Source organism: Amblyomma americanum, chromosome 1 (genome assembly GCF_052857255.1).
Source record: "Amblyomma americanum isolate KBUSLIRL-KWMA chromosome 1, ASM5285725v1, whole genome shotgun sequence".
In the NCBI taxonomy this organism is placed as follows: domain Eukaryota; kingdom Metazoa; phylum Arthropoda; class Arachnida; order Ixodida; family Ixodidae; genus Amblyomma; species Amblyomma americanum.
The window spans coordinates 83224875-83240308 of record NC_135497.1 but is presented as its reverse complement, the minus strand read 5'-3'; the positions used below and the strand labels follow the sequence as shown (position 1 = coordinate 83240308).

The following is a 15434-nucleotide window of genomic DNA, read 5'->3' as shown; positions in this document are numbered from 1 at the left end:
TGCTATAGCCATGCACCTAATGTTTGATATCGACCAAAAAGCCTTCTCTGCGATGGAGCACCAAGACGGTAGCGATAGAACGAACGCGTGCTAAGCGCCGGCACAATTAACGTGAATGTCAAACTAAATGTCATGATTAACGTATCAATTTCATCCCTTTGATAACTCAGTGCAACACAACCGCGCTGTCGAAGCATGCTCGGCAGTGTCCTTTTAGCGCCCGAAAGGCAGTAAATCGCGGCTATATGCAGGCGCAGCCGCAACCCCGCAGTCCCCCAAAGAAACGCCCGCACCGCGTTTCGACAGCCGGCAGAAAATGGCCGCGCCGGAGAGCGGCTCTGTCTACAGTCAATAGTTCCTCGTCATGCGTCGCGTGGTGGTACACAGCTGTCCCGGATTCCTGGTAACGAACAGACTTCGATTCACGAAGCCATTCACACGTCGAAACAGCTGAGGCTCGGCACCAGCCACGCAGCCGTTTTGCCTGCGTGCCAAGCGTGCGCGATTTGTGCAGCCGCCGCTTCGCTCTCGGGCATGCGGGGCCTAAGAGCGCTCGTGTCTGGTTTGTTGCGCAGGGTCCCGGTACGGGCGGCGGTCCAACTGGTTCAAGATCCACTGCTTGATCCAGGACCAGGCGGAAATGAACTCCCGCATCGCCGAGCAGCATCACCAACTGGGCGCGGCCGCGTCGGCGGCTGCCCACCCGCTCACGGCGCTCTACGACAAGGACATGCTGGGCTACGGTGCCAAGACCGAGGAAGGTAACGGCACCAGCTCGCCGCTGTCGTCGGACAAGCCACCTTCGTCCCCGGCGTCATCGTACCCCCCGCCGTCGTCTTCGGCCAGCACGTTTGCGTCCACGCCGTCGGCCTTCGAGACCAAGTCGTCCAACGGGGAGAGTCCGACCAACACGGACGCGTTCACGTACCACCCCATGTCTCCCGTGTCGCCAATTTCGCCCCTTCATCCGAGCAAATTCTTCTTCCATCCGGGCGCCGGCGTCTTCTTCGGCAAGGCCCCCGTCACGCACAACGGCCTTTCCAAGCTTTACGCTGATGGCGGGGGTGCCGTTGCGTACCCGTACTCGCCGCGTTACCTGCCGCTCGCTCCGCTGAAGCCGTACAGGGACTTTCTCCACCCATCGACGCTGGTCGTGAACGGCGAGTGCCTGGCTGACCTGCCCGAGCAGGAAAAACCCATCGACCTGTCGGTGCGCAAGCCGTGCTCCCCCAGCGCCTCACCCGCCGGTGGCCACGCCGATGACGTCGACGCCCAGGACTGCGACGTCAAGCCCGCGCTGCTGGCGCCCTCCTCATCAGGCGCCGAGATCCCGCTCGACCTGAGGAGCGCCAAGAAGTGATGCCAACCCCCCCCCCCCCCCCTTTCGCCAGCCGTCCACGTGTTCATAGGGACTCGCCACCGCCGCCCAAATGAGGTTGCAGAGCGTGTGTCAGAGCTCTAATACTGTGTAATATATGCCCCACAAAAAATGACGCTTATGGACCACAGAGAGAGAACTATGTCGACGACAGGGAAACTTGTGTGAGCCTGCTCTTTGTTATAGTCCTTCGTCTTCCAGGGAGCCGCTCTGGTCCCATCAAAGTCTGCCTTTTACCGTCCCCCCTTCTTTTTCGATTCACTAGGGCATTGCAGAAGACTTGGTAGCCAAGCGTCTCGTTGCGATCTGTCGGTCTTCTAACTCGTTCCTCCTCGTCTTCGCGTATCCTGTTTCCAATGTTCCTATGATCTGTGCCCTTCTCAGACGTGGACCACCGACTGTTCCATACCGCCACCAGAATCGTGCCTTTCTGCGATACGTTCCGCCACCTCGACGACCGCTCTTTTCATCTGCGCTTCCTGCTCGAGAGATGGCGTCAAAGGAGCGTCCTTGCCGCCATTGGCCGGGCGACTCGTACGGTCCGAGCCGCCACCAGTATTACGCCTCGCGCCACCGGTAGTGCGCGGTCCGTGCGTCCGCCGCCTGTCCGCGAGTCCCGGCCGACGACGTGCAGAGCGCTGCTGCCGGGGTCGTCGCTGGCGCCAAGGCGGCGGTGGTCGCCGACACGCTCCCTGTACATTTCGTCCCTCACACGCAGCCTGCCCGCCCAAATCGCTGCTTGTGCGCCACGAAGACTGTCACTGCTCACTGGTGGCCTGGATCATTGTACAAAATTCACACACTGCATCCATTCCCAGACAGGCCTTCATGCGCATGTTTCGAATGATACTGTCGTTGTTTTTAAGCGTTTAATGTTTCTTCTATTCCCACTGTGATAAAACCTTCGAACCAGGCGAGCGGTTCACTTCGAGCCTTGAATATATATATATATATAGACATAAGTATATATATATATATAGAAATGTCGACACGTGTGTGTGTGTGTGTCTGTGTGTGTGCGCGTGTGTGTGTGCGTGTGTGTGTGTGTGTGTGTGTGTGTGTGTGTGTGTGTGTGTGTGTGTGTGTGTGTGTCAATTTCGCGTATACACGCGCATCGGGGCTGTGGGCATTCTAGTACAAACCATTCCAAGTGACTTCTGGCACTTTCCCCGTCCTTTCCGCACTGGGCCAGTACCTGATCAGGCTGCGTCCGTCCCCCTCCCGCCTTGAGGTGCCCTCCCCCAGCGGAGCACTGTGTCGGACAGTGTAGCCACCCGTGCGCGGACCGTGTTGCTGCTTTTTCCCCTCGCATTTCCCCCACCCGCGGTGCTCTTTAACTGGCCTCTGTCGCAGCTAACCAGGGCGCGGAACGACGCACGCGGCGAGACCTCGCCGTCGTGTGTCCTGTCCGTGCCGTGCCGCCGCACTTTTCCGTTCGCGCAACTTGACAGAGACGCCAGTGTGACGCAATCGAATTCGCGAATGTTGCTCCGCAGCGAACACCCAGCACTCTGTGTTCGCGGGCGGCTGCCGGTCCGCGAGGAATCGTCGAGTTTCACTCCCGGAAAAATTCGGCGAGACGTACCTCTGAACGGGCTTGAAGTGATTTCAAGCCGATGCGGAGGGAGAAGTCGTGCTCACCGTGGAGGATCTGCTCTCATTCGAATGAAACGCTGTCAGCTTGTCAGTTCTTACGGCGGCTTCCGTACGTCTCGGCTAATTTTGTTAATACTGTTTCACCAATGAAGCTAGAGCGTTCATGAGGGGAAAACGAGGGGGCCGACCACGTTGTTTTTTGCCTCGATAAATCGCGCTTCCTCGCCGGAAGAGAACAGGAGAGCTACAGCGGGCTAGTCGCTTGACTGCTTTGAAGACATCTGTCGTTCGTCCCAAGGGCAGCGTTAGCCGCCGCCTCAAATTTCCTTGGCGAACCGCAAGTAGCCCACACTCGCTCGGTCTTACCGCCACAGCCGAGGCCCACCGACTCCACTAATCCATGCCGAAAACGGGGAAGTGTTCTGGAAGCAGCGCCAACTAACCCAACGAGGCAGTGTGCAAATCAGCAGCGCCACCGTTGCATGCACAATTGCGAACATCGAGTGCCTTACATGTCCCAGAGCATTAACTTTTTTGACAATCCCAAGTCGATACGAAGGCGTCTCGCAAGGCGTGTCGGAGCAATAAGGCGATAAGTAAAGAACAGCGGAAAAGGCCAACACCTCTCAAGCACTGTAACTGAAGCTTGCCTTCTTCCCCCGCCTCACGGCACCTTCAGAATAGCATAACGTTGATTTTACTGACAGCAGGTGAAGCCTGCCGTTTCCGTCCACAAAGTTTGTTCCCGATTTTTTTTTCATGTGTTTTTTTCTTCCATTGTGTAAAGCCACCTTTGGGTGCTTTAAGTGATATTCGTTTACATGGTAGCGCATTCGAGGGCAGTTTGGCAGGTGGCCTTTCGAAGACTGACTAAGCTGTCCATGAGCCCGCCCGTCGGACGTCGAGAATTCCATGCAGTGTTGCGAGGCGGGCTGTGTTACTGGAATTGTTGTGGTCTTTATGGGCAAAATCAAACCACGCCGCTCGTGGCCTCGAGTGGCGTCGTGGCTGTGACGTTCGAAAGAGCGGACAGAGGGTGTGATGGTTTTCGCGAAACTATGCCGCTGGACAGTGTTCTGTCTGCAGTGCAACCTGCCGTGGAAGAGAGAATGAACAAGTCGGGCCACGACTCTGTCAGACCCCACTCCCTGTCAGCGCATGCTTTACACGTTCACCCGCCCCGAGACGCCGTCGCAACAAAAGCGAAATGCATTAACGATCACCTTGATGACTGTGACTTGTTGGGAAAAAACACAATGCACGTTCGTTTCCATGAAGAGTGTTGCGCACCTGCAGATTCCGTCCAGAACGCCTGTGGCGATGTTGCCAGTGCTGTTATTGGCAGAAGCGGTCACCGCTCGTGCAGCCTTGCTCCCCAGGCGAACAACTGCGAAGAAGGTCGCGTCGTCGGCCGGAGAGAGAGATGCGGTGAACGGTCACACTGTACTTAACCAGGCCCCATGATCTCGCTCCCGAGGGGAAGAGCGCACGGAGCTCGCCTTCACGCGCCGCGCACGGGCGCATGTCACTCTACATTCCTTTTTCGCATTGCCTGTCGTTCTCCCGCTTTTTTTTCTTTTTTTCCATTTGCAAGGGCAGCCGAAAAGCAACCCGACGAGCACTACAAATATGCAGAGCAAGTGCCGTTGTGCGCCGCCTAGCGAGTGTCGTGGCAGGCAGCGGGCCGTCTGCCGCTGACGAGGCGGTTGCATGTTCAGAGTCAAACATGAGTGTCTCGCCAAAGATGAACTGCGTGGTGTGATGCGATCCATCCGCGCCGAAACGAAAGATGCGTCGACGGAGGAAAGCGGTTCGTCACGCTTCCCGCTAAGCCGCATGTAATGTAATGTAATGAAAACAAAAAATAGTGGTGCCGAAAGTTCAATCAATCAATCAACCAATCAATCAATCAATCAGGGTGGTCACGCAGGGCTGAAATCTGTGCACAAAGAAGCTTGGCAGAGGCCCAGGAGACCATTTAATGACAGTTTAACTGGACTGAACGACTGCGCTCCAGTTTGCGTTGTGTGCGTGGCTCACGGGCCAGCCGAACGATTTTTTGAACCGCTGAAATTCAGAGAAAAAATGCAGGAACAACGCAATTGCAGCATAAAAGAGACGCCTCCTCCATTTACCACCCTTTAGGCGTGGTGGCCTCGTTCTCGGCTTAATGAGGGTGAAATGCTTGGGAAATGGGTCTTTGACCCCACCTTGAGGAAACGAAGAACACTTTGGCCGCAGATGCCCTTGGGCCATAAAAAATTCAATACCACCATCATTATCACCTTTCGGCGTGGTGTGTTTCCCGCTGGAGGAGATAAAACACACTGCTGAACCGCGCAGGGATTACAACAGATACTAGCTAGGAACAGTCGAGATTTCTTCAGTAAACCCGCGAGAGCGTATCGGTGTTCCGGCTGCTTTTCGGCTGCCCTTCGTGAATTCAATCTGGCACGTGCCCCTCCTGCCCCATCTCCGACCATGGAAGGCACTAGTGCGTGCTCTAGGAGAGGTCATTCCAGCCGCGCGACTCACTTGTTCATACGCACATCGCCTCGTTCCCCACCAGTTTCTTTTTTTTGTGCTTGTTTCAGACGTGTCTCTCACTTGTGCGTGTATTTAAAGAAATTCTTGCGTATTTTGAATATATAAATGACAGGCTACGATTGTAACATTGTTAAAATAAAATGATGCGTTGAGCGTTTTCAACCCGAGTCCACAGCGATGTTGTTTCTCTACCTCAACGTCGAGTGCCCCTGCCCGCTGTGACGCAGAACGCAGTGGCCCTCTCTGCGTCGCCGCATTAAGGCGTATGCCGCTGCTTGTAGCGAGCGCGTCCCTAGGGGCTGCTACACAGAGTGATGCCACGCCGTGGAGAAGCATGGAAAGGTATGTACTATCCGAGTTGACCTATACTGCAGGCCAACAGCCTCTCCAATGACCCCCAAATGCTGCTGTCTCGCTCCAGCCACGGCCCAGTAGGTATTCAATGTATGTCATCACACAACATTCTCCTTCGACATGATTTATTTTTAATGATCTCTGAAATTTTGATTTAAATGTAACATGTAAGCCAAGGGTTTTGAGAAGGACTACAGCACTGATACCGTGGAATGTTACTTCTTTGTTTTGGTCAAATGGTGCCTTTTTTCCCCTTAATGTTCGTGATACGTTGCGATAACACTTTTCTAACCTTACTTAAATATTTGAACAACATAATGTGCGACTTTCGTTAAAAAGGGAAAGTAACCCTGCAAGGCCGGACCCGCCAACTGTGCACAACATTAGCAAGGAGCGGTGAGGCCGACATTTGAACACTACAGTACATCTACATGCAACTCATACACTCGCCTACGGACAGATACTACGGCCTCAAGCCAGGAAGGGTCTCCCATAAGTGATGGTGGTGAATGGGTAAAAAGCAAAGACATTTGGGTGTATGCATGCAATCTGTGGCGGCCACCAACTGAGAGTGTTTGGGGTATTGTCCACTTTGGTGCGCAGATGCGTGTTGCTGCCTGCTAATTATAGTTCGCCAAATATCGCGGTTGTAGCTGCTGTTATACACTCTGTAGGCCTACCTAAAGCCTGTTTCACATGCAAGCGAAAACGCTAGCGAATCCTGCCGCCGCGGCGCAAAAACCTGTTTTGAGTCGCCGCGGTGGCTTGTGGTTAGCGCGCTCGGCTGCTGATCCGGAGTTCCCGGGTTCGAACCCGACCGCGGCGGCTGCGTTTTTATGGAGGAAAAACGCTAAGGCGCCTGTGTGCTGTGCGATGTCAGTGCACGTTAAAGATCCCCAGGTGGTCGAAATTATTCCGGAGCCCTCCACTACGGCACCTCTTTATTCCTTTCTTCTTTCACTCCCTCCTTTACCCTTCCCTTACGGTGCGGTTCACATGTATGAGACAGATACTGCGCCATTTCCTTTCCCCCTAAACCAATTATTATTAGTTATTAATTATTATCGCAGGGGCTGCTCGAGCGGCGAGGTTCCATCTTTCGCTGCGGCGCGCCGCTCAACCGCTCAATTCGCTCAGTCACTTGAATGTGAATCAGCCTTACGGGATATTCTTTGAAAACCCAAGCCCTCTTTTGCGAACGTCAGTCGGCTTCCAATCCATTTTGAGCAAAGATGGCTGTTCCGAACTCTCTGGAAGTCGCGAAGAAAGTGACCGAAAACTCAATACGGGCACCAAGTCACGTGGACAAGAGCTGACGCTGCCGGGGATACATTATGCGCAAGAAAAAAAAAATTGGAGATGACACTTGAGCTCCGCCTTAAAGGCAACTGCGGCGATTTCCTGCCCGTATTGGGTTAATGGTTGACCTATAGCTGAAGGCTTTCTCATCAGGGTATGCGACTTCATTTTTTTGCAGTACACAAACAACAATATTAATTTAGGAAAAATCTTGAGTCAGAATCGAAACTCCCGCGCGCGGCCCTTAAAGCTGCTTTGTGTGGCGTCAGTGATGACGACACAGGTTGGCAAGCGAGCCGCATGCGCCTGCTGCCGGGCTGTACGAAAAGCGCATCACCACATGTTGGAGGGAGCATCGGAAATCATCGATCCTTTTTCAATGTCGCCATGCAGTGACGGCGACGATTCGACAATAAGTTTAGCGCAAGATTGCTGAGAGGGGAAAGGCTGTGCTGTCGGCAGATCGCCGCTCTGCACAGTCGGCTGCCCAGAGTCGCTTGTATCTAACCATCGGCTGTTCCCAATGTTCTATCTTTACCGCAATATCAGCGGACATAAACCGACTGTTTTACAGTCACGGTTACATGGACCACCCTAATCAGAACAGGTATGCGCCGCGCCATGAGAGCTAAAATACTGCCGGAGGAAGCATATTGGGTGGAATATATATATATATATATATATATATATATATATATATATATATATATATATATATATATATATATATATATATATATATATATATATATATATAGTGACATATCTCGTCAAACAACGACGCTGCGGTTATGATGGGGACCGAACATTACTGCTAGTCCACATTCCCTGTCTTGCGTCGATATTGACTCAACTGCTTCAATTAGTCTCAGTTGTTTTTGTTCGCCTCTTGCAGTAATTTTAGGAAGCCGGGTTATTTCAGTACAAGAAAAACATTCTAATCTAATTACCTTAGCTCGCTCACTGTTCTTTGCTGCCTCTTGACATATCAGTGGCTTAGAAGGCGTCGCGTACGGAAGCAACGTCGGCACAGCATCCAACTCCAACCACGGCCCGCTACTCGAGGGACCAAGCTCCTCCATCAGAATCATCTTGCCTTGGCTGTGGTACCGCGTGAAATGTTCCTAGCACACACTGGCCATTTCAGGCGCTGGATAGCGTGAATCCGTTTGTCGTTGGGAATTTTGCGCTAAATCACTGCCTTGCTTTTCCCCGAGTGATTCTTACATCCCACCCATTGCTCCAAGGACCTCGGTGCACTAAGTGCGGGCTAGAACTACACAAGGTGAACCCACGATGCTTTGACAGGCTGTTCCGAGTACGTGCCCCAAGTCTCGTGCCAGGCTGGGCACCAAGCGCATGTCTACAGGCAAACCCACATCTATTTCTCGGAACTGTGCCGATTTCAGTGCTCTCGGTAACAAGCCGCACCGAGTAGGGCTCCCTGTGGGAGCATATACAGGAACACTTCTCCGCCCTGCTTACCAATCTGTGACGACATCGAGCACAGGGTTGGCCGTAGCCGTGGTGCGAGTAGCCAGTGCGGGAGGCTATCTTTGAATCTGCGTTATGAAAAAAAAAAAAACTAAAGCACTCTCAGCTGTACCGTTTGGCACATACAATCTTGACACCGACAACTTGTGATGCAAATTTCATTGACATCTGTGGGCATCGAAAATCGCCGGAGTTTTTAGAGTAGGACGCGATAGCGTCAATTGGTTAATGGCCATATATGCGGAATTGGTCATTCCGTACTTTACATTCATAGATCCCTGGGAGTCCTCATATCACTGCTGGCGCAGTGGTGCACTGGTTAAGCGATGCGCCACTGCCCTGCGATGGCAGGTGTGCTGCCACCGGTGGGCCTCGTGCTATGCACCCAGGTTGCTCTTCCGAGCGACCTCTCGCGGCAAATCATTAACTTCCATGGTGGTAAGTTTGCTGACAATCCGGTGGGCAGGTTGTGCTGACGCGATAGCGTTGTCTGACCTAGGTGTCCCAACTGTACTCTCCTACGTTCCTTGTGGCACTATGGAATGTAGAGACCTCCTCAAACAATCGAGATTGCGCGTTAAACGTGTACCTCCGCACAAGTCATCGTGTTGTTTGTTCGCGGCGCACACAGACATGGTTAGAAAAGAGTATAAATCAACTATCTACGCACCATAACCATGTGCACGCACACGTGCGGTAAACACAAGGATTTTGTGGGACGTTACGCTATTTGCCACATTCGCACATTAGCATGCAAAGGAAGACACAATGATAATCTCGGCCTAGTGGCGACATCTGGCTGTTAAAGCCAGTACCATTTTGTCAACAAATCGACGCCCCTCTTTAAGCCTAGAAGCGGCAGAATCGTCAATATAAATACAAAAATGGAGTGGTCACTAAAGCAGTTTGACACCTTTAAACGCATTTCACTTTTCAGTTGTTTCAATTAATCGACCAATTACGCACTTTAAATGCCCTTAATTAGCATCATCAAGCATTGGCTTTTCATTTTGAGCACTTTGACACCTTTGAATCTCCCTTTTTAATTCTTTATTTCTTTAATAAATTAATTACAATGATTTATTTACCTCCCCTTGGCCTATCAATCACAAATCAATCATCAATCACTAGAACCATAAATTACCATGATACGATTTTTTTTTTTTTGCGCAGCCCCCGATTATTTCTGACACGCGGTGCCGAATAGTACTACGTCGACGGCTTTTCGACCGAACGAGTAAAATAAAGCATATATATCGCGTATACATTTTGTTATACGGGGAGATTAGACTAAGCGAAAGCCGAGTGCCTCACGCTAGCCATATGCCAATTTTATACTGGCGCCACATTCTGTATAGTCAGAGCGTCGCCTGTGCACTCGTCGCAGCTGTGGTATAGTCGCTTCGAGGAACTACCGAGATGGAGTGTATAGGCTGATTCTCCGGGGAGTTTCCGCTCACAGCGCCGACGACGACGCCGGATTTTCCGCTGAACGGGAGCCTTAACGCTACCCCATTAAAATGGCAGGGAGAGGAATCTGGCGACCGCTTGCGGCGGCTCGTTCCTGAACATCCAGACCACTTTATATGGGGCGCAAGAACCGCCACTGCGCTAATTTTAAACGATGCATAACAGCGATTCGCTTATCACGAAAAAGCACCTCAGAACTCTTAGCGTTAACATACTGACCCTATACGGAGAGAGCGACCGCAGCACTCCAATGCATGCCCTTTCCACAGTTCACATTGCGTACTAAAATGGCGACGTCTTTTCGGACCACTTTATTCTTACCAGACACCCCGATGGCCAGTAGAGGCCGCATCTCTGCGGTGTTTTCGTGATCAGGGTGCCTCAAAGTACAAAAAGATTCTCCTTGAGCAGATTTCGAAGCTCGTTGAAGCAATGAGACGTCGTTTTTGTGCCGACTTTGTGCGAGCTTTCTTGGCAGTGCCACCACGATGGCGCCGGTGATGGTTAGTACAGCCTTCTCTCCGCTCCACTGTCAAAAGTGCTTTTACAGAGCCGCCGTAACGGGCGGGGTCGACCACGCGTTCCAGGTGAAAAACAACACGAAAGTCGGCCAGATTGGTGGGCGCTAGCGGCAGGGCTTTCCAGCTGTCATCAATTCAGTTTCCCCCCCCCCCCCTCTTTTTTTTGTTCAGTTCATTTTATTACCTTAAAAGTCCCCCCTAGGGGCATTACATAAAGGTGTAAAGCACGGTGGTTACAGATGAGTCAAAAACAAAACAAATCAACAGCTAATTTATTTTGATTAGCCGTATGTTTTCACGAAGAAAGCTCATGAAACACTTTTGCGGCAGCGCGCGCTCATTGCATCTGCGGCTGCGCGAACTTGGACGCGCCATGGCGACAACCGGTGCCGCCGGGTGCGCGCCTGCCGTAAATTCGTTGAATTTTGCGCCCTTCGACAGCAAGCAAATTCCACAACTTGGTGCTGCTATTACCAAAAAAATGTGAGATGAGGAAATTTCTTTTCACCTTCAGCATTCTTCGATATTTCTTGAGTAGATGAAGCGCACAAAAACACAGCACACAGGAAAGGAAGACACGAGACAGGCGCTTCTCGTGTCTTCCTTTCCTGTGTGCTGTGTTTTTGTGCGCTTCATCTACTCAAGCTATGAACCAACTTGCCCAAGAACGTGTTCTACTTCGATATTTCTAGTTATAAAGTTCGCCCAAATCTCGGCAGGGTCAAGAGTATAATCATCACCATCTTATTGATGGTTTATGGGGGTTTAACGTCCGAAAGCGACTCGGGCTATGGGACGCCGTAGTGGAGGGCTTCGGATAATTTCGACCACCTGGAGTTCTTTAACGTACACTGACATCGCACAATACACGGGCCTCTAGCATTTCATCATCATCACCAGCCTGACCACATCCACTGCAGGGCAAACGCCTCTCCAATTAACCCTGTTCTTTGCCAGCTGCGCCCACCCTATGCCTGCAAACTTCTTATACCCCTGTCACACGGCCAGTTTCAATGCTCATCGTGTCGAGGGCCTTCGAGTCTCGAGATTCTCAATCTCCATCGAACTCGAAGGAGTTGGGTCGCTGCTACACGGCAAATCTCAATGGCCATTGAAATGGTTCTCGTGTCTCACGCCAAGCTTGTGTGGCGCCACAATCGCTACTTCGGATTTTGAAAAAAAAAAATTATCAATGTGTACTAAATACTTAAATACACGCATGTCGTTTAAAACCTTTTTTTAATAGCACGTACGCGACGGACAGATGCTGACACTGCTGTAGCCATTCTAATACAAGGCGAGCCAAAACCAAGCCAGTCCAACTGCGTCGGAGCGCTGCTTCGTCAGGCTTAACACCTGGTATATCGCCTTGATATCTGAAAAACAAAAGCTATTTGTCTCTTGAAACTTTATGCGATGGGAAGAATGTGCAAATCAAAGGCGAATACAATAGTTTTGGAACACAATATTGCTTTGAGGGATTAGCGACGAAGCTGTTAGAGAATTATAGCATATCGTTACCGTGTTTACGTTACCGTTTACCGAGCCCGGCTAGCGACGTCTGCGCATGCGCCGCCACTTACCGGTCCGCAAGCACTTTACGGAATCTCTTTTAGCGTTGCGGAGAGTTACCGTTCGCTCGTAAACAAACATGGCGGCGCCCTGCACGGCCGCTTCGGACCAAATACAGCACCGCCGCCGCGTTCTTCAGCGCCATTTCTCGCTATAAAGGAAGGCATTGAGCTTTCAATTTGCAAACTCTCACTCATACGTTGAGGTTTGAGTAACAACTATGCCATGTTTTTGAGATTATTTGCCGATTTTTGAGCAGTTAAACCTAACCCTATGTCGTGTACATAGCCAAATATCAACGACTACAATGGAGCTCTTCAGTTCTGTGCCCGATTTACCATTTTTTCTATATTTTCACGATTCTTTTTCCTCGAAAAAAAGAGACTGGTAATTCTCTTTCTATATTCATCAGTAATTGCAGAAAATAAAAAGTTTCTCTGGCAGGGAGTAGGCGTGCTTTAACTTACTTCCACTAGATGGCGCCACTGTGTTTACATCCAAACACACAAAGAAGCGACGATGCGGCACGGCAAACAGGTGTCGTAGTTGTGCTTTTTTACAGCGCTCCAACGCAACGTGCGCTGTCTATGCAGGCTTACTGAGGTCTACGTAGTGAAATTGTCTACGGCCAGGGTAGGCAAAGGTGTCTAGCTTCACGGGCACATTTGAAAAGCCGCTGAGTCGGCTGTTAGCTGAGGTGTAGTCGATACGTCTTTATATGTCGAGAAAACGATTATTAAAGTGTAGCATCTCACTTCATAGAAATGATTGCAATGCGTCCGTATTTTTTTCGTTAAAAGCTGGGAATCTGCCATCATCATCACTCGTTTTAGCCTTACGGTAATTTGTTACAGGAGAGACGGTACACTAAAACGTCCTCTGGCATGCGCCGCGCTAACCGGGAATTCCGGTCTCCGGTAACACGGTAAACGTTAACGTAAGCACGGTAACGATATGCTATAACTCTCTAACGTTATCGCTGTGGAGCGGGCGGGCAGGGCGCCGCCATGTCAACGCTATGTACGCAAGCAACGCTAAGACCGCAATGCAAAATTAATGCGCTTAAAACCAGTCTGATATAATTTTATAATTAGTGTACAGACTGCTTGCATTAAAGTTCAGGCGAATAATGTTTGTTCATGCTTTTGTACCGTGAATGTATCGTGTACGAAAGTGCGCTTGGCGCCGCTCGAAGCAACGCTAGCAACCTTGGGCAGCGCACGAAGGCCCTGGAAATCTCGATGGAGTTCCGCGCTGCTCCGTTGACTCGATATACTATTGAATCGATGGCCATTGAAGCTGCCCGTGTAGCAGCACTCGATCGTCTTTGAGTCGATAGACTATCGGTTCGAGGGCCTTTGAAATGCCCATGTGTCAGGGGTATTAATCTCATCCGCCCACCTAACCTTCTGCCGCTCCGTGCTACGCTTGCCTTCTCTTGGAATCCACTCCGTATTCAATGCCATGTCCAAGCCCATTTCTTCCTGTTAATTTCGACTAGGATGTCATTAACCCGCGTTTGTTCCCTCACCCACTGTGCCCACTTCCGGTCTCTGTTAACGTTACACCTGACATTTTTCTTTCCAGGGCTCGCTGCGTTGTCCTTACGCTGAACCCTTTTCGTTAGCCTCCACGTTTTTGCGTGAGTACCGGAAAGATATAGCTGTTGTACACTTTTATATTGAGGGACATTGGTAAACTGTCATTCATGATCTGAGAGAACCTGCCATATGCGCTCCACCCCATTCTTATCCTTGCAGTTATTCCCCACTCGTGATCCGGATCAGCTGTAGTAAACGTATTCCTTCACCACTTCCAGAACCTCGCTGCCAATTGTGAACTGCTGTTCCCTTGCTAGACTGTTGAACATTACTTTCGTTTTCTGCATGTTAATTTTTAGACCCACCGTTCTGCTCTGCTTGTCTAACTCATTGATGATGATTTGCAGTTCACCTCCTGAGTGACTCAGCAAGGCAATGTCATCAGTGAATCGCATATTGTTTAGGTTTTCTCCATTAACTCTTATCCCCAACTGTTACCAATTCAGGCCTCGGAATACCTCCTGTAAACAGGGGGTGAATAGCATTAGCGAGATCGTGTCTCCTTCTCTGCTACTCTCATTTCTCTTTCATCTTTGTTATCACCTCACCCCTTTTCCCCTGTGTAGGGTAGCAAACCGATTATTCTTCCAGTTAACCTCCTTTCCTTTTTCCTCCTCCTCCTCATCCTCCTCCTCCTCTTCTACACCCTGATTCCGCAATGCCTGTATGACTGCTCTGGTTTCCACTGAGTCGAATGTTTTCTCGTAATCAATGAAGGCTATATATGGGGTTGGTTGTATTTTGTGCATTTTTCTTTCACCTGATTGATAGTGTGAATATGGTCTGTTGTGGAATGTCCTTTACGAAAGCCTGCCTGGTTATTTGGTTGATTAAAGTCTAAGGTTGCCCTGACTCTATTAGCGATTACCTTCGTAAATACCTTGTAGGACAAGACAGACAGCAGATCGGCCTGAAAATTTTCAAGTCCTTGGCGTCTCCTTTCTCATGAATTAAGGTAATGTTTGCGTTCCTCCAATCTTCTGGTAAGGTCGAGGTTATAAGGCATTGCGTATACAGGGTGGCTGGTTTTTTCTAGCACAATCTCCCCTCCGTCCTTCTGCTGTTACCTGATCCTCCCCAACTGCTTTTCCTTTTTGCATTACTCCTAAGGCTTTCTTTACTTCCTCTTTCGTTACTGGGGGGATGATGCATTGCTCTGCGCTACTGTCTCTCTCATTAACTATCTGATTACACTGGCTGCTGTATAAATTTGTGTAGAACTCTTCGGCTACTTTAACTATCTTATCCATATTGCTGTACTCCGTTTCAAACATGTGCAACGCTATCAAAGTTAACGCTCTTGTTTGCGCTGTTTGCATCCGCGACCAAAAAATAGTGCGCTATTTGTGGTGAGTGAAACATTGTAAATGTTTTGCCTGTAGGCTTACCACATGACACATTTGTCATGATCTTGATTAAATGCACTCTTATTGCTGACAACGCGCTGTCGCTTTCTCGTGCCGTAGACCACTCGGGTACAGAACAAGCGCGGAGTAACACTTTATTTTCCGATCCGGACTACTTCTGTATCTTTCACAGCGTTGCACCTGATGTATGAAACGGAGTATGCACCTGATGTATCACATCGCCCTCCTTTTCTCT

At 50.3% G+C, this 15434-nt stretch overlaps 1 protein-coding gene across 3 annotated transcripts in view; it reads left to right on the top strand.

The window, feature by feature from the left end:
• The window catches only part of LOC144113141 (uncharacterized), a 167338-nt gene extending 161655 nt beyond the window's left edge, over window positions 1-5683 (top strand). For all 3 annotated transcript variants that reach the window (XM_077646052.1, XM_077646054.1, XM_077646053.1), the window contains one exon: window positions 576-5683. In XM_077646052.1, the coding sequence (XP_077502178.1) occupies window positions 576-1360 (785 nt within the window). In that variant the 3' untranslated portion in view covers window positions 1361-5683. The remainder of the gene's footprint in view (window positions 1-575) is intronic.
• Window positions 5684-15434: the final 9751 nt, after the last annotated feature.